The following is a 19,740-nucleotide window of genomic DNA, read 5'->3' as shown; positions in this document are numbered from 1 at the left end:
AAAAAACAAGTGTATAATGTCAGGTCTCACAACAAGGATTAACCATGCCGAATGTCTGATAGCAGTCTGGATCTACACAGAGTGTGAGGGGGCCCGCCAGCTCTGTCACACTACTACAGATTTATGTCTCGCCCTGGGCTGCCTTCAGGTTGCTGGTAAGCGCAGTGTGTATTAATGCAACTGGGTGCACCTGGCCATGTCCATCCACAATACATCAGCTGTCACTCACTCTCAACGCTGCCTCTACAACCCCTTCCATCAAATGTTTCCACTCACCGACACCACCAGTCAACTGAATGACCATTTCATACAATCAGTTGTTATGTTGTGTTGCCCTTTCTGTTATTCTAAAAAGTCTTTGTTTTTCCCAGTATAACTGTGTATTTCCCTCATTTTGTTCATGGCCTAAGAGCCCATTAATGACAACTGACTAACTAACCATTGGATTCATTGGATTATATTTTTGACTGAAGAAAACAGTCTAAACAAGATCTATGATTTCTAGTTGGACATGCCGATTGGTAATCTTGGACAAACCGATGCATTCACCCTTCTTGCTATGTTCTATTAATACTATGAACTAGATTTGATTACATATTAGATACCCATTCAGAGCTTGTACAGTTCTGCATAGGGGTGTAAATCTCTGCTTTAATTGGATTACAACGATATATTTACCGATATCAGAAGTCTGGCCCGATACGATTTGGATTGGATTAGATTCAAGTGCATGTGATTGATTTGATATGAGACAATATCATATGCTCATTTAACACAACCTGTACATTTATATCAAATGACCAAAAAAAAATGTATTATAATTTCATCATTTTATTTCGAGCTCTTCCAGATATTTCCAAAAAAACAATACATTTTTGAAAAACAAAGAATAAATTGCCACATTGCATTTAAGTGGAAAAGTTGCTCAACTGAAAGATCCTGTGATGATCTTTAATCATTTATATGTTGATAATAAAATAGCCTCAGTAAATGCTTTGTATAATTTTCATGCATTCGTAACACTAAAGATCTTAAAAATTAACATTCCAGGCCGTCATCCTCTTCTGTAGCAATAGGAGGGATGCTAGCAGCAACTACAGAAGCCTCCATCAATGGTGATTGTCTTGTTCCCATGTACAAGACATCTTTCGGCCAGTCTGTTTCCTCTGTAAAGGGGGCAAAACTATGGAACCTCTTGCCCAATAATCTAAAACTAGACTAACAGCAACACTTTTAACAGAGAGCTTAAACAATGGCTCAAGTCAAATCAACAGTGCTCACACAAATAATTTACATCTGGTTTATTGTCTGATCATGCTGCCTTTGCTTTATATACCTATATATATATTTGACTGTCACTATATTGCTGCTCTGTACTCCATTGTATACTGTAATTTTATTCTTTTAATTATCAGTTTTTTCCTCATCAGTATTTGATCTTGTTTCTGTCTTGTTTAGTTGTTTTGTTGTTTTTAAAAAGCCTCCTGTGGACAGGTGTTGAAAACTAGCATTTATGCTAATACACTGAAAACAATGCATCTGGTTCGTCCAATGATATTGTCATGTCCATTTCAAATAAAATCTACACAATACAAATCTAGCCCCGAGGGTCAAAGATCACCGCGGATGGGCCCTCACCAATCCTCCGTTATTTGACAAGCTAGGAGCTCAGTTGTCATATCACCAAGCATTCTGGAACACTGCTGGGTATGTATGTAATGGTACTTCAGTTACACTTGAACTGACCTGAAACCTATAACTTCCCGGCTTAGAGATAGTCTCCCATGTAACTCCCACTGCAACTGTAACAATGCCACTCCATACACTGTATCTCATAACACATCACACTCACAACATATCAGACTGAAGACCCTATTAATATGGAGACGTGACAAAGTGCCTCACTGTGGTACACACACACACACACACACACACACAGCTGAGGCACTCGTAGCAGCGGGCTCTCATAATATGGATGACACTTCAATCTAAATACAAGCTAATGAAAGAACCTCCCTGGCACTGAGGACATTATCGACATCTAATCCCAGCCCCTGGGAGAGAGAGGGGGGAGTGGGGGGACTGTCATTCTACATCCACACGCCAATCTTAATGGCCCCTGAATTTGAATATGTCATTTTAGGGGAATTGGATTTATTGTGGTATCAGCAGAGATCCAGCCGCTGACTGACGGATAGGAGTTGTGTTGTGTGGGTGCAGAAAGGGGGAAACGGTTGCTGGTGTTTTGTCCCTGTGGGCGATGCATTCCAACCAATCGATTTTCTCCTGGAGGATTATTATTCCAGGTTTCTTTCAGTGACTCCGGGGCAGGATATGGGGCGGCCCGGGTCCACCTTCCCCTAGGCAAGATCACATTCTAATTCACAAGACCTTTTTCAAATGAGTTATTGACTTGGCAGCCATTCTAAGTCAGACGGTTTTTACTTACAATATAAATATATATACAGTATATAGCTCTAGTCTCCAAACACCTGTCTCCCAGCCAGCCAGCAATAGAAACATCAGGACGTATGGAGACAGAAATAGAGTGTTTTATAGATGATGGAACATATCCCTTCTCGAGTTACCACACTTCGGAGGGGGTCAGAGCGCAGGGTCAGCCGCAGTACAGCGCCCCTGGAGCAGTTTTGGGGTCAAGTGTCTTGCTCAAGGACACAATGGTAGAGATGGTGAGCACCGTAGACATAATACCAGCTTCTGCTAGTTGTACAACTAACACCCTCCTGTCCGGTGCCGGGGATAGAACCAGCGACCTCATGGTTACTGGTCGGCCACCTTTCCTCTAGGCCATCCTACCACCCTTGCTCTATGAAAAGCTGCTTTTGAAGAGATCTGTAGGCATGTTTAACATGTTTTCCCACCAGATATTATGTTGTTCAATTAGCATACTGTAGATTATGCAGTTAGTGTTATATTTACAAGAAAGAGGCAGGTACTAAACTTTTCAGGCCTTCCTTATTTGGGGACCATGGGTGTCTGTACAAATAATCATAGACGAGCGAGCCATGTGCACAAGCTAGTTATTTGATTTCACACTTGCGGATATTAGCTGCCGTGCTAGTGCTGCACTAAAACTAAAGAGTTACCACAACGCTGACAAAGCGGAGAAGTCAGGAAGCGGGTAGGGCACCAGCCATCATCAGGGAAGTTATTTGAATATTTTGTGTTTGGGTGAAGTAACGTTAGTTCCTTTACCACTCAAGAGAAACATGCCGTGCCCCTTATACAGTCTATTGTTGATTGACTGAGATTGTTGTTTGACTAGAAGTTCTTGGAATGAAGATGTCCTTGATTTAAAACCTCAATGAAAACTGTTGTTGGCAATTATCAATATGTAAACTAATGAATGATTTAATCGATAATTGATCATTCATTTTCCCAATGATCGATCAAGTGCTCATCCCTAGTTCAAATACTAAAAATAACTTCATTTGAAGCCTTCCTGACTGTTGTCCTCTCTAAGAAGCAAATGAGCTTGACATTGTTCCACCCCTGCACAGCTATTGAACAGTGTCGGATCACTGATGGTACACATTGTCTGACTGTGAGTTTAGAGAGAGCCATTCAAATCCTACTTACAGCTAACGCTGGTCTATTTTAACCTTGCCCTTTTCACTTCCCTTCACCACAAAGCTTTGGTTGCCTTCATAGAGATGGCAGATGGGTCAATATTTCTGTAAAGGTCAAAATGAATTGATTTGGGAAGCACTGGGCAAGAGACACATTTTGTTTCCATGGCATGTACGGTCAGTATAATTCAGGAACTCTAGAGTGAAGGTATAATATTAATCAAAAGTATTTATATAGGGCTTTTGTGGAGGTCACTCAAAGACGCTTAAAATACTGTGATGAAAAATGTAATTTCTTTTTCAGATATTAAAAAGAACACTGTTTACAATATGATATCAAATATATGACATAAAAGGCTTACTTAATGACCTAGTATGAATATGGGAAACATGCTTTGAAATGCCCTTAGAGACAGCACTTATAGGTCATTTAAGACGTGCCATGATATTCAGTATCAGACTTTTGCAGAGGTGACTCTGGAATCAGGCAAAACAGAACATTGGGAAAAAAAAAATCGTTTATTTCAGCCGTGGCTCTCTCGTGCACACAGTCATCATGGCACCAGTAGGTCAGCTTCTTAGTGCTCTCGCTGTGACTCATTCAAAGGACAGAGAAGAAGTACAAGAGAACAATGGTCCAATAGACAGAGGGCAGTGTGTCATGAGAAGTCATTGGTTTGTATTACAGTCACACTGATACAGGGGGAAATGGATCTGGTCACTCGGAACACAGCGTCTCTCCGTCACTGTTTGTTCGACCGCGCTGCTACACACGGCATAAGTCACCTTCAGCTCAGCTACTCAGTCAGCAAGCTTTAAGACTGGGCTCATTACACCCACATCACATAGGCCTAGCATGGTCTATTTGGCAAAACCAACACCACCAGACCAAAAGGGCTTTTCTGTTTAGAATGCCAAGGGCAAGCGGCTTTTAGAATAATCATGTGACGTTGTGTTGTGGCACATTAACCCAAAGCATGCAGTATCATGAGAACAGAGAAGAAACATGGCATCCATCCTCCAGCCTGGGAGACACACAGAGCATCTGAAGACAGCCCTATCTGAAACACACACACTGTGCACAGGGAGCTTAACACCAACCACCACTCACCAGCAGCTCCAATCTCTTTGTTCAGCCCCTCCCCCCCCCCCCCCCCCCACACCAAAATGTGAAAAGATATATATATATATTATCCATGTAACTGATTTTGTCAGCCTCAGAGATAGTTTTACATTTCTATAAACTAGCTATATGAGTGAAATATGAATATGTTTAAGCAGCTTAGCACTGATTTAAATATATTTTACCAGCAGTGTGCTTGGGCTGGCTGGCTGGCTGGCTGTGGGCCAAAGACACAGTGTAATACTCACAAAGCCTACCGCTGCTAAACTCAATTTGCAAAAAGCAGATAATTCAGACTGGCAGCAGTAAGGCAAATACAGTCATTAAAGTACAAATATTTTATAAAATATCTTTTGTAGAAGAGCGAGGGCAATAAGTTATAACAGATATGAGTAGACAAGGAGAAGAGAGAGGAAATTAGTGTCATGTCCTATTCAACTGAATGTGTTCCTTCTACAGAGGACATTTTGGAATATGACAGTATAGGCAAATGCATGTGTGTGTTAGAGATGTAGGACGGGTTTGTGAAAATGGAATTTCGATTGCCATGTTTGTCACTTACCTTGCATGAGAGTGTTAGTTGACAAAATAAAGACTTAACTTAACTGTAGGGTAATGTTTGCATGAACACAATATTATGGCTATTTAAACATGTGGATCTTCCTTTGTAACAGTGGATATGGCTGTTGCAAATATTCAAGTTGAAATGGCAAAATTAAGTTAAGTTACTTTTTCTTAGTCAATGGCTACGTTGAAATTGGTCTTTTTCGCATATACCTTCTAAGGTTATACACTTTGGAGGGGGTCATAGCACAGGGGGGTCAGCCATAGCACAGCGCCCCTGGAGCAGTTTGGGGTTAAGTGCCTTGCTTAAGGACACAATGGTAGAGTGGTGGGCCTGAACGTGACATTAATGAGCCTGTGCAATACACAAAAGTATAAATATATTGAGAAATCATTCCACTACCTGTTGAAGAGTCGTATTCAAAATGCCTCCAAACTCCAAGAATATCGTAAGGTTTTAACATCCACAATCAACACTTGTCACCCAACTCAACCCCCGCGGTTACATCTCTATTATCAGTGGCAAGAAAGCAGCAAGTGTTGCATATGGTTGGCAAGAAACAAGCAATGAGGATGCTCAACCTCATTAAACATAACACTGCACTCTGCATCTGCTGAAAGGGGAGCCCAGTGAAGTCGCAAACTCTATTCCTATGAAGCCATCGTAAAGTGGAAGAGGAAGTGCTGCCATGGTGTAACATGTGCTTTAGCTGCCAAGGGCATAAAAAGAGTCAGTGACACATCACATGCTTGAGTTCCCCTCAATGAAGGATGATACAATGAGTGGAACCATTCTGTGAAACCGCTCAGCTTCTCTCCGTCTCAGTAAACATGCCTCCTGGCTAAAGACAGGTTCTCAAAGACTCTATAAAAAGGAATATACACTCCCTCTTTTTTTTCTTTTTTTTTAGATGGACATTTATCTAATTGTTACCTGTCTACTAAGATAACCTTCTGTCTATAGGGATTGTAACACATTTTGGTGAAATTGACATATATTACCAGTAATGTTAATATCTTTGCAACTACGGGACATATTAATGTGAAATATAATGTAGGTCTTTATGACGCCCAGAGAATCATTCCAAATTATTTGACAACCTCCTATTTTTGAGTTGCTTGTTTTGTTCTTTTTATTCCTATACAGCAGAGGCTGTGTGGCCGTCACACGTACATCAGTTAAAGGAGTGGTTCAACTATGGTATCTTTAGCTTGTTGCCTGACTATCAAGACAAGGCGACAGAAACCGTCCCTTTAAGTGTGAGTTCATTTTTTAAAGAAGAAATGGGCAAAGGTCGCTCATTGCCATTTAGCTTATCTCAAATACTGGTAGTCGGTAGCAAGCCTGCCTCTGCGGACAGTTAGAAGATACATTTCACACCATCATTAAACCTTCCAGTGTGCTTGTTGGGACTTGTTTATTTACCACATTTATGTTGCACTATATTTTTTGCACTTAATGTAATTTTAGAATCAAATGCGGAAAGGAAACTACATGTTTTGGAAACAGAGCAGGTGAGAAGAAGAGAGGTTGAGGCAGTCGCATTGCCACTTACCGGTATGTATTTGATTTTAAAATGACATAATGTGCAAAAAAATATAGCTTGCAACAAAAAGTGGTAAATAAACAAGTCCCAACAAGCACACAGGAGTGTTTAGTGATGTTGTAAAGTGTATATTCTGACTGTCGGCGGAGGCAGGCTAACGCTTCCATTGACTTCCTGTATTTGAGCCAAGCTAAGTATTGATAAGCTACTTTGCCCATTTCTTATTCAAAAATACATACACAGTTAAAGGAACGGGTTTCATGGCCTTGTCTTGTGAACCCAAGCGTGAGGCAAAAAGCTAAAAAAAATAAAAACTGTTGAACTAGTCCTTTAAGATTTGATTGTACTGACCAAAGTCCTTTCTGAGATCTGGGAGCATGGTGATGATGACACTAAAATAAGTTCAACGGGTCCAGAAGCATTCTCAGTAACATACTATGATCTCCATGGTATCAGACAGGTTGAAACAAGTTGGCCAAACCTATTTGGAACACACCAAGGTGTCCTTTGTAAATGTTGTTAATTCAGAAGAATCCTTGGAGCCATTAGGACGGGGTTTACATCAGGTGTATAAGCCTGCCATCACTGCAGCATGCCATCCAAAGATGTTAGCTAAATGCTTTGGCAACAGATAAAGGTTGTTACTGATGTCCTCATCTCAATGTCACAAAGCAGCCTTTGCCTCTGACCGACACTGCCCGCTGTTAATTGAGTTACTGAGAAATGCATACACACGTTTTACAATAAATAGTTTTATACCATTTCGGAGCGAGATGGGTTTGGTGCAGAGCATTTAGTAGTGACAGAAGTGAGTAAATAAACTGCCTTTACCCTGCAGGGAGGCATAATGGAGCCAAAGGCACCTGAAGGAGGAACAGCAGTGAATTTCATTCTAAATATATAAAAGTCCTGTGCTCAGCGTTATTGGTTTTGTATAGGTGCACATACTCTCATATGCCTGAAAGTGAGATCCAATTTTGGAGCGATCTCCATCAGTCACGTTAGGAAAATGAGAAGACACTGCAGAAATGTAAAGAGGGGCCAGTGGTTGATCATTTTCAAGTACATTTGAGGAATTTCAAATTGATATAAAAAAAAGAAATCAAATAGGAAAGAAGTATTTGATTATAAAAGCTAAATGCCTACCATTCATCTTCAGTAGCCCAGGGCTTTCTTTCTTACAGATATCACACAGAAGAACATTTGTTCTGAAGATTTGTTCTGCTCTCTTCCTTTTATTTTATTAAATAGACATTACAATAATGTGCAAAATAAAGTTGTCAACTTTTAAAGTCATTTTTTTGTGTCCACTTATTTGACTGATAACTCAAGCATCAAGTACTTGTTCCACATTGAAGACAGACAAAGTGCAATAAGTTAATTATCTTCCTTTAACATAATGTTCTCCCATCCATAGTTCATCAGAATATTTTTCTATATTTGATGTCATATAAAGATCTACTAGCATGCCTCCTACAATTATTCTAATGCAGCTAATTCAAGTAAGGAGAATGTAGTGTTTGCTCTATTCTACATACTATACTTGATCATAAAAGGTATGCAGAGTGCAGTAAGCATGCAATTGGAACATAGTTTTAATTATTTCAACACAACATAGAGCCTAGCTTATACTTCACTTTGCGCAGAAGATTGTGGGTCAGAATTGCCAAAAAAGCTGCTGATTTCCACACTAAAAATCACAACCGGATGTAGTAGGCATCTGGGTTTTTTTTGTAGCATCCTGCACCTGACGGTCCTGACCACATGTATTGGAACATTCTAAATCTTTTTCTACCATACTGACTAGCAGGGAAGTATTGGGATTGGAACGCAGCCTAAGAGTCTTTACCAGTCCAGTAGTAGTAGTTCATTAATGCATGTTGTGTTCAGGAAGGTGTCCGATTGGGTTCAAAACTTTGGCCTTGTGATTACCACTAAAGGGGCCAACGCTGTCTTACTGTCACATTTGAGGTGAAATGACACTGAAAATTGTAATCTGCCTTGCACATCCACACACTTCACTGTTCAATGGACCAGGCACAATGTGGCTGCTCACACTGAACTCTGCACAGGAATCCCCATCATTTTTATCTGTTCCAACAGCAAAAAATCTAAATATTCAAATATTATGATGTATTCTACTTTGAACGGAGAGCAAGGATAACATTATAATATTCCACCGCAGATGTCTGAAAGAGGCCCAAAGTATAGTCCGCATTTATTTCATCCCACAGCACAGTCTCAGTCCCTTAAGGTAGATACACTATACAGCACAATGATGTAGTCATTAAATCAAGCTCAATGCAACCTCAGTGTTAAACACAGATCTTTTTGACAGCAGCCATGGTGTATATCTGACTATGGAACTGTTCAAAGTGCAGACGAAAAACCATAATTTCTAACTGCCAGGAACCTATCCAGCTAGAGTGTTGATGGACAGGCCAGTTTATCAGGGAGCTCAGCCCAATTCTCCCTTTAGTCTGGGTTGGCCAAATTGGGGCTCACGGTCAGTATTAATCAGTGCAGCATCATCTAAATACAGGTTAAACGAAGCAAAACAGATTTAAGAGTTGTTATTGGATTCTTTTTTGTCCCTTTGGTCAGAGCCATGCTAGCTGTCGTCGCCCCCCAGTTTTTATGCTAAGCTAAGCTAATCGTGATGAGCGCCATTATCGACATTCATACAGGCAGTTTGCATCTGCGTCCCTGTGCATTGTGTGTGTGTTCAGTGCCATGTCTTTATCAGACGTCCCTGCTGAATCTTTAAATACACACGGCTTGGAATTCACATTGAGATCATGCTCCGATGCAAAATTCTTTTCTGCCAATTACTGAATAGAACTGATCCCATCACCTTTGATGTAAGCCTATTTCTGACAAGAAGACTTTGCAATTCATATTCCATAACCCTCTGCCCTTTTTCCCCAAACGATACCTATTTCATCTTGTATTTTTTCTTCTCCCATCATGAGTATTGATTGCGTTCAAGATTTAATCTCTTACTTTCACCAGCAATCCAGCAGTGTGTGTAGCGTTGGTTGACTGAGACCGCTGCTCTTCAATACACACCCACAGGGGGAAACACACAGTCTCCAACAGTTGAATACAAAGCATAATTTAAGCTCAGCACAATACAACACAACTCACACACACACCGCAGTGAACCTGTGTGCTTTCATCTCGTTTCCATTTATTCAATGCCTAAACAGTGTATGTTTTCAGTTAAAAGATGACTGTTGGCTAGTCGGCGGTATGTTGTTCAAATGATGCTACGTTTTTTCTGTCATGTTGGGTCTTTGTAAACAAGGTCCGCCGACTGGGAACAGTTTATTCATGTCCTCAGCCCTTTGTGGAAACACAAGCAGGATATTTAGCAGGCAGTGTTACCCATGTGGCCTGACAAAATGTGTGAGACAGGCAGTCAACAAAATGGGCAATCCAAGTGTGCCAGTTCCAATGTTAAACATGAAAATGATTACCGTTTCCTTTATAACTGTCACATTATCCGTCTTTCTGTGTGTGTGTGTGTGTGTGTGTGTGTGTGTGTGTGTGTGTGTGTGTGTGTGTCTGTGTGTCTGTGTGTGTGTGTGTGTGTGTGTGTGTGTGTGTGTCTGTCTGTGTGTGTGTGTGTGTGTGTGTGTGTGTGTGTGTGTGTGTGTGTGTGTGTGTCTGTGTGTGTGTGTGTGTGTGTGTGTGTGTGTGTGTGTGTGTGTGTGTGTGTGTGCGTGTGTGTGTGTGTGTGTACAGTACTACTGTATGCAGCAGCACTTCTACTGCTGGCAAACCACAGATAGGAAAAAAAGGAAATAATACAAATTCAATGAGATGGGTCATAAGGAAGCAAGATTAATTTAAGCAAATCAATGTGCTGCATTCGTTTTTTAACTTTTTTGAGGGGAAGAAAGGTATTGTTCCTTCATTGACTCTAAATAAGGGTTTCTTTACGGATAGGCTAAACCATCGCCAAGGTTGTTCTGAATTGTCTATTCCAATATTTCGATCAATCTTTAATGATCATGATATTTTAACTCATGGTTATGGTCATGGCAGAACTGCCAGGTTTGTCTTTTCTGTAATAAATGGGTTATTTTAATGGAGAGTTAAAGATGGAAGAGGGGATACTAGACCTGAGTATCTGGCAACCCGCTGAATGCTTATTAAACACTATCAGCTAGCAACAGCACCTGCAGTAATATCTTTAGAGATAAATTGATGGCAATAAAAAATATCACATAATTCAAATATTTCCTCACTGGCAAGACTACCAGCCAATTGAATTCATGTTTAAATTCCATGTGGAAAGTGTCAGCTAAATTATGTAATTTTAACAGTGACCAACTTTACTGTTGTAATGTAGCATAATGTCAAAGCAAATATATATAGGGGAAGGTGGGGTGATTTGTGCAACTTTTTACTCAAAGTGATTTTAAAGTGAGGCCTTGACAGTTATGTCTCCAACTCAAATATGTACATATATTTCAGGATGTTGTGCATCCCTGGCAATAAAAACTTTGGATCTGGAATAAACTGTTTAAGAAATATAGCTTTCGGAAAAAAAGTTGTCTTGTCGCACAAATCACCCCACGTAGTGGGGTGATTTGTGCGTCATTGTGTCACAATGACAAAGTCACCATCATCATCTTTCTGGCCATCTGAACTCTCATCAGTGGTGTCGTTAAGTGGAATTGAGATGTCACTCTCTCCTGAGCTACTGTAGACTATCACTTTCTTTTGGTGACCAGCGTATACAGCCATGCCACTGGCACAACTCTCAGAAATGTACTTTGCACTAGTTGCTCCGTGCTTGTGGAACCAACTGCCACCTGACAAATGTGATTCCCCCTACATTTCTGCCTTTAAATCAAGGCTCAAAACCCATATGTACACCCTGGTGTTTCCTCCCCATTAACCTCTGCACTACTTACTTACCTCTGCACTACTATCTGTGTTTATGTGGATGTATGGGCTTTACGTCTTTTATTTTGGTTATTGTTATTTTACCTTCATTGTTTACCTACTGAATGCACTATGTACAGCACTTTGGACAGTGCAAACTGTCATAAATGTGCTTTTATAAATACATTTTACTTACTTACTTACTTATAACTCACCCAGGCCCTTGCGCACAAATCACCCCATCCCCAGAATTTTGGATAATAGGCATGATGCAGCAATTTAGGGTTGACATTGTGCTAACTATATAGACTCAAAGTGTAGCATACCAAAGCACTAAAACATGTGTCAAATGTTTTCAAACGTGTCTATAATTGTTTAGACACAATAATCAAAAAACCTTGATCATGGAAATTTTACTTTGAAAGGCAAAACACAGTTTTTTGAGCTTAAATGTGCTTATATCTTATTCCTTGTGTCTCCCTTCTTTACAGGATGAGTCAAATGGATGGCTCTTCTTAAATATGTGGTCACATTTCCAATTTCTTCCACGGTTTTCTAGAAACAAGGGGTTTTGCAACTTCCAAAATGCACAAATCACCCCACCTTCCCCTATATATATATTTTTTTACGGCTAAATATCAGAACCTTACTGATACTATGTGGCTATCACTCCAAAGCCATGTAGCATACACTACTCTTAAACAGAAGAGAAAAAGTGCATCTGGTGGGGACTTTTTTACATGTGTTGATGTATATACATATTTAGTGCTTCTGTGACCTATTGGTATTTACCGCTTAGTAACATTGTCCACGCTGTATTTTTTCAGACAACTTCCACCTACGGCTGCATTAAGTGGAGTTAACAAAAGGGTAAATGAGCTCGGTTGGTTGAAGGAATGGCTGTGATTATCGCCTCCCCGTTTCATATCTAATGCTTCTGCACTGTGTGATGATCCGCTATAAGCCGCCACCATTGGTTTTTTTCCAAGTAGCTTGAGTGTAGCTTCTCTGTAAAAATCTCCCTGTTTAACCAGTGATCAGTGGATGCGTGGGCTGGAAGGATAATGTCAAACTTCTCTCCTTCGGATATTGACAGGCAGCCTTCCAAAGCCTTTCTAACACAGGGAGTTTTTCTCCAGCCTCGACCCGCAACATTTACTTGGTCCGGCCCCATTAGAAGCATGACCTTCAGACTAATGTGGACTATAGAGCAAGGCAGCACCAACGCACCCCTGATTCAATCCCTCCACACACTGCACAGATCAAACAAGACAAAAGTGCCAGCCGTACATTGATGCATTTTATAGACGCACAAATACTGTTTGGAATGTTGTTTCAAGTCAAATCAGGTCAATTTTTCATTGGCAATTTCTGCAATATGTGCCTGGCATACAGAGGAATGGAAAATACATGTTGTGCAATAAGTGCAAAAGAATAAAGTATGATAAGTAAATCAAATTTAAAAAATATAAAATATGATAAGAACATAAACAGTTTATTTGGCATGAGAAGGAGCATGCTCTGATAAAAGAAATGTTTGATTGATTTCATCCAGGACTTTCTTCTTCTACTGTATTACATTGCACCACTTCCTTGACCTTAACCTTTTCAGTTTAGACTACTTTTCTAAAGAACAAACTGTCTGCATCCTACAGCCAAGCACACACAGTTAAAAAGTTTGAAATATATATTCTGCTGGTTGCTGTTCAATGACCCTGTGGCCTCTCCTTCACACACACACACACACACACACACACACACACAGACAGACAGACAGACGCACGCACGCACACACACAAATCCCATTCTCCTGACCTCACCTGTCTGCAATACAGCTCCTCAACATAACTCCAGGACATGTGAGCAGAGCAGGGGGTTTCAGTCAGTCACAGAGACAGAGCTGGCAGGTCACATGCTGCTGTGCTTCAGTCTATACTACAAACTGATCTGTATCAAGATTTATCTTCAATTGGGCCGCTAGAAAAATCAAATGATGTGGTTTTTTCTATCATCAGTGTTTATTAGCCTATGAGCCTCTGTGTTCAACAGACAGACCGCTACACAGTCACACCAGCTGAACTCTTGCCCAGCGGCAATGTCACCATTCTATCACATACTGTATACATAAATGCAATATTATTTTATATGCAAATGGGGCTGCTAATGGATTAAAATCATGAGCTGTGGTATTCTTTTTCTATTATCATTTTTTCTTGTGCTTTTATTTCAACAGAAAAATACAACTTATGTTATCCATTATTCTTGCGCCACAATTCATCATTTAAAGGCACTACGAGTAACATGGCACGTTGGCGTCCCCTTTGGACAAGAGCGGTAGTATTTTTACGACGCCCGCTGTCGCAAATGCTCGTGCCAGGCGCGTGAGCGTGGACTGAGAAGGGCGCAATATAGTGCATGTTCGTGTGTTGAAAGTGTGAGGACTCTTTTCGGCTCCGTGAGAGTGGTTTTGACACTGCATCAACTAATGCCAGTCAGTACACACACCTGCTTGCAATGAGTTGATTCAGCAGCGTCACCTAACTACTCTCTCTCTCACGGAGCTGTGTCCTCACAGAAAGCGAATGAATGAGAGACGGCAGTTAGTAGACTATGGATCACGATGAGGTAATGTGTTTGTGTTGTTGATGTAAATAATGACTATTTCAGATAATGGTTATCTGATGATGGTGAAGCAAAGCAAACTTTGTGTTAGTACCAACCGCTCATTCATTTAGCAGTCTAGTTTCGCTCTCGTGAAATTGTATACACGTTGCTTGGCAACGTCCTCCCGCCCGCCTATCACTCACTCTCCCTTTTCGCTTTTCTTCATTGCATTCTCTTTTTTTTCTTTGATGGTTCAGCCCCGTTATCAGTCATTTATGACGACAAATAACTGTCTCAAACAAGGCTCCCGCTCCCCTTCCCTCACCTGGAGGGATAGGCTTCTCAAATCGCGTTGCAGCGCCACACTGAAATCTGCAACCAATACGGATATGTGACCATAGAGCCTGCACGAGCGAACCGAAAATCGGACTGGGTGTGCGACCAGACCAAAAGCAGTAATAAAAACTATATAAAAACGTCTTTCTTTGCACTGATGGTCTCGTTTGCTGTTAAAGGTAATTTATGATTATCAGAGGAAACATGAGGTTGTTTAAAAGATATTTAAATGTTACTCGTATCCGCTTTAACTGAATGAGCTGAACCATTCCCAAGCTCCCATTGTGAGGAGTAGAGGGGAATCCCATTGGCCTAAAGCAGCATTCAGGTCTTCTGAAATAACCCCTGATGATGTCACGTGGGCCATTATGATGTCACCAAACAATTCACTTATCTATCTGGAGTCACCAATTTGTGAGTTTTGGTGAAAGTTTCTAGCCTGGAAATCTAGCCCCACCATCTACAGGCTTTCAAAACTCGTTGGATTTTCCGAGCGACTATTCGAATACTCGTTCTAAAAAACACACCATCAAAAACAACATTAATAATCCCAGTGTACTCCCTAAAACCGAACTTGTGGCACAAGACAGCAAGCTGCGTAGTCTGTTGATTATTTATTAACTTTCGAACGGTAATAAAGTCGGAGTTCCTTACTTTTTCCCCGTGGAAGCGAACAGCTGTTGATCCATTCCAAATCAGCCGTAACCTTTACAGCAGCTTTTCAATTCATCCCGGAACATGCATCTTTTCGGCGATTTATTGATCCATACAAAGATCCAATATTGATAGTCTTTTGTGTCCATATTATATCCATTATTGACCGCGTATTCCCATGATGCAAGCAAGTCACTGTTGATGATGGGCGATAGCAGCGCTGCATGGGGAATGTAAACAAGCTGAGCTAAACTAGGGTTAGCATTTCGCAGAGCATTGCTTTTCCTTCCGAGATCGCGCTAATCTTGTGGTTATAAAGTTAAGGGGAAAACATAATCTATTCTTCCTCCATCTCTCTCTCCCTACTGCGCTTGGTGCCACTTTTAGTTTGCCTCGCTCTGCATCATGTAGCCTACAGCTGATATCACCGGTTGCGCTTTGAAAGGTCAGCGGCCAACTAGGTCAAAGTTCAAATAATTTGATAATTTATTTTAAAAGAGCGATACATTTGTATTTTTAACAATTGTTGTATATACACCGTGTTCATCTGAATATTATTATTTGCTGACAACATAAAGTGCAGTTTAAGATACTTCTGAAAATAATAATAATAATAATAAAAATAATAATAATAATAATAATAATAATAATAATAATAATAATAATAATAATAATAATAATAATAATAATAATAATAATAATAATAATAATAATAATAATAATAATAATAATAATATTCCGAATACTTAATTGAGCTTCAAATACTAGTATAAACTAGTATTTGAATATTCAAATAATTTGGGCCAGCCCTAAATTGGATAGCACCACGACCAATCAGAGCAATGAACAAGGTGACATATTAAGAGCGGGGCTAACTAGTCAATTAAACCTTTGCCGTATCCGGTCGGCAAAACAGCAAAAAACATGTTTCTCGCTAATGAAAGATTCAAGTGCTGTCTTCTTTTCCTCCTCCAAGAAAAAGTCCAAATCATCGAGGACAAAAGCAGCTTCATACAACGTATCCGCAGCCATCTTTGTTGTTTACTATCACCACTTTGATGGCGCTGCACTGTTGTCATCCGGCTACGCCCGCCCATATCAGATAGTACGATTTGATTCGTAGCTCCGAATTTTCTGACAAAACACACACACACACACACGTGGCTGGTAGTAGATACAAGTCCCATGGCATAGAATACAACAGGAGGTTATTAATGTAATCAATGCAAGACGTTGTTGTCTGACGAGAGAGATCGGGGTTGTAAAGTCTTGAGCTTTGGCTGACTCGGCTTGCTGTCGTCAATTACAGCCAGGCCTATATAACCAAAGAGCAGCAAAGGACTGTGATCCTATAATAGGATGTAATGGGGCACGGGGGGGTTCCCCTCAGCACACTGTATTCTCCTCTCCACATGGTCTGAGATGACAGCAAACTGGGAGCCAGTCATTGTGACATTCCCTGCGTTCCACTCCCCATACTTTCTGCTATTTAAGAAAAAAAGATTTAGGATGTCCCAATTCTTATGGTCGGATTTAGCATGGTTAAAAATACCCAGATGCCTACTACATCCAGTCCTGATTTTTAGTGTTGAAATCAGCATGCTCTTTGGGTGATTCTGAAAGTAAGCACCAATTGTATGCGTACTGCATGCTAACTAGATTATTTGTGTGGTCATATGTAGTATTTAGAATAGAAATAAAGAGTATGGGATTTGGAACGCCAGGATATTAAGATAGGAGTATCTGTATATATATATACAGATTGACAGGATCTCCCCTATACTGTACCTTTAACAGCAATGCCTTTATTGACATCCTACAGCTCAATCAACTGTACATTGAGTCTGCACTGAGCATTTCTCTTCAATAAAGTCTGTTGAGCCCAATTCATACAAAACTCAAAGTGGGGTCACACACAAAAATCTGTCAACTTCTTGCACATCACTGTGCTGTTCATAATAGTAGCAGTGTGTTTGTTTGTGTGTGTGTGTGTGTGTGTGTGTGTGTGTGTGTGTGTGTGTGTGTGTGTGTGTGTGTGTGTGTGTGTGTGTGTGTGTGTGTGTGTGTGTGTGTGTGTGTGTGTGTGTGTGTGTGTGTGTGTGTGTGTGTGCGTGCGTGTTTCTGTATCTCTGCTGCTAATATGATTGCGATAAGTGTATATTGGTTTTTACTGTATTTTTTTAAATTAATTTAATAAAATACACGACTGATGATAAATGGAATCAAACCTTTAATCTTTCTGGTTTGTTTTTTCCTCCTCTCTGTTGTTCTAATCTATACTGTTGCAGCCACACTGTGGTCAGCGTCCTTTATAGCCTCTCGCCAAACGCCAGGCCCAGCTTTAAAAAACATTGATTTATTCAAACCCACTGGCGCCTTCGTATTGTGTTCTAAATGGAACATAAGACATTTCAAATATTCATCCATTTGATGATATTATGCAGCTGTAGAAAAAAAAAACACGTGAACTTGGGGTGGAATATTTTTCTGTGGAAGCGTCACGTAACAGCAAAGCACTAGAATAAAGCCAGCAGTATTCCCATACAGAGATTAAGTGTGCTGTTTTATACACTTTTTGAAGCTGACTAAAGTTGAAATGCAAGAGGGAAAATGATGGTTCAAAAGGTCATACCCAAAATATTACCATTCAGGCAAAATAAAATATTCATCGCTTTTTCTGAAATATATGGAAGAGGGCATATTATGAAGAAAAGGATGCATCTGATTCCTCACAAACACTTAGGGAAGCTGCGGCAATAAATAACATTGAACTGTCTCGCTTTTTCTTCTCACACACATATGCACACGCACCACTAGCACATGTCTGTGCAGTATGATTTCATGAATAAATATATACACTACACACAAGCACCACAGCATCACATGGGAAAACAGCCCATCCACGACACATACAAGTTGGTGACACACACATAGAAACATGACTGTCAGCAGACGTTGTGCACACGCGTGGTGTGTGTGTGTGTGTGTGTGTGTGTGTGTGTGGTGGGGGGGCAATTCCAACCTTCCCTGAGTTGAAAATGACATACTTTTACTTATTACTATAGTATACACTAAAGCATGCTTGTTTGCATCCAGCAAAATGCAATTGGATGTACATTATGAGGGCATCAGGGTATTTTTTGGCATACTGCATTTGACACACGTACTGGGACAGCCTTAATCTTTTTTTCTGGAATACTAAATAGTAAGGACGTATGGATATTGGAACGCACCACTTATCTGAAACTTTGTAAAAAAAAAAAAAAAGCAACAAGTTACAGCCGTCCACTATCGTCTCCCTATGGATTTTACAGACTATGCATATATTCATTTCTCTTGTTGGCAACTTTGCACTATAGTAGAGCATTGTCTGTGCCAACTCTTTGGATACACAAAGAGAAACCTTGTTAAATTGAAAATAACAGAACAAAAACTTCAACTATTTCCCTGAAGTGAAGAAAGGGGGGTTAGAGTGAGAGTTTCAACAGGTCATGGTGAGAGCAACACCGTGCTCTGTTGATAGGGAGATGAAAACACTGCGGTCAAACTTTAAAAAAGAAAAAAGAAGAAGAAGTATGCTCACCGAATCTTAAGACGTGTGGCATCCCATGAGAGTATCCCACACAGTGTAATAGCAGCAGTAGAAGCCTGACGGTGCACCTGACTCTCGCGTTGAATATGAGCAGGGAGGTAATCTTCATGGTGCTTGTGTGTGCGCACAGGATTTATGATTATTCCCTGAATCGGTATATTCCAAACAGATTTTCTTTCTCTCGTTTAACGTCAAGCAAAGGCAATTTCTCACGACATGATCAACACCACCACCGGCAACAACAACGGCTTCCCCACATCCATTTGGCGATAGGAAAAAAGAAAAAAAAAGAATGCGTGTTGGTCCACAGCTCACTGCGCCAATGGGAAGATAATATAGCAGCCCACCTCCGACACAGCTGAACGAGATGACCGTGGAGATGTTGGCGATGGAGGCGGCCGGGCGTCCATGTTAGGCAGGGCACAGCGTTAAGAAATCCATCTGGAGTGGAAAAGACACAGGCAAACAGATTGAGACCAAGTGAGAGTGTGTGTGAGAGCGTGAGCGCTTTCAGCAGACCGGCTTTCCTAATGCTGCACTGCCGCACACACCACCATCTGACGTCGAGCCAACACTGGCAGTGGGAGAGAGGAGAGCGCACCGGGCTGGATCGGGCAGGTTTCTCCGCCGCTATACCCGCTGACCACACTTCATCGCCGCCCCTTACATCCACAGCGCCTCTGCCCATAGATGGTCAACCCGTCAATTAGCCTTAGATGTATCCATAAGGTTCTATGGTCACAAATGTACGTATGCTCGCATCGGGGGGCGCCGGTCGTGCACAGACGGCACTCGTGTTCCTTCTTTGAAATGATTACTTTTTACTTTTCCTGA

General features: G+C 40.7%; 1 protein-coding gene across 2 annotated transcripts in view; it reads right to left on the bottom strand.

Moving 5' to 3' along the window:
- The window catches only part of grik2 (glutamate receptor, ionotropic, kainate 2), a gene marked incomplete at both ends in the record, with an annotated part of 229,510 nt that extends 210,495 nt beyond the window's left edge, over nucleotides 1-19,015 (bottom strand). For both annotated transcript variants that reach the window (XM_080039407.1, XM_080039408.1), the window contains one exon: nucleotides 18,898-19,015. In XM_080039407.1, the coding sequence (XP_079895533.1) occupies nucleotides 18,898-19,015 (118 nt within the window). The remainder of the gene's footprint in view (nucleotides 1-18,897) is intronic.
- Nucleotides 19,016-19,740: the final 725 nt, after the last annotated feature.

Source organism: Ammodytes marinus (assembly GCF_949987685.1).
Source record: "Ammodytes marinus genome assembly, chromosome: 13".
In the NCBI taxonomy this organism is placed as follows: domain Eukaryota; kingdom Metazoa; phylum Chordata; class Actinopteri; order Uranoscopiformes; family Ammodytidae; genus Ammodytes; species Ammodytes marinus.
Note: the sequence above shows the minus strand (reverse complement) of the source record. Positions and strands in the feature narration are given on the sequence as shown.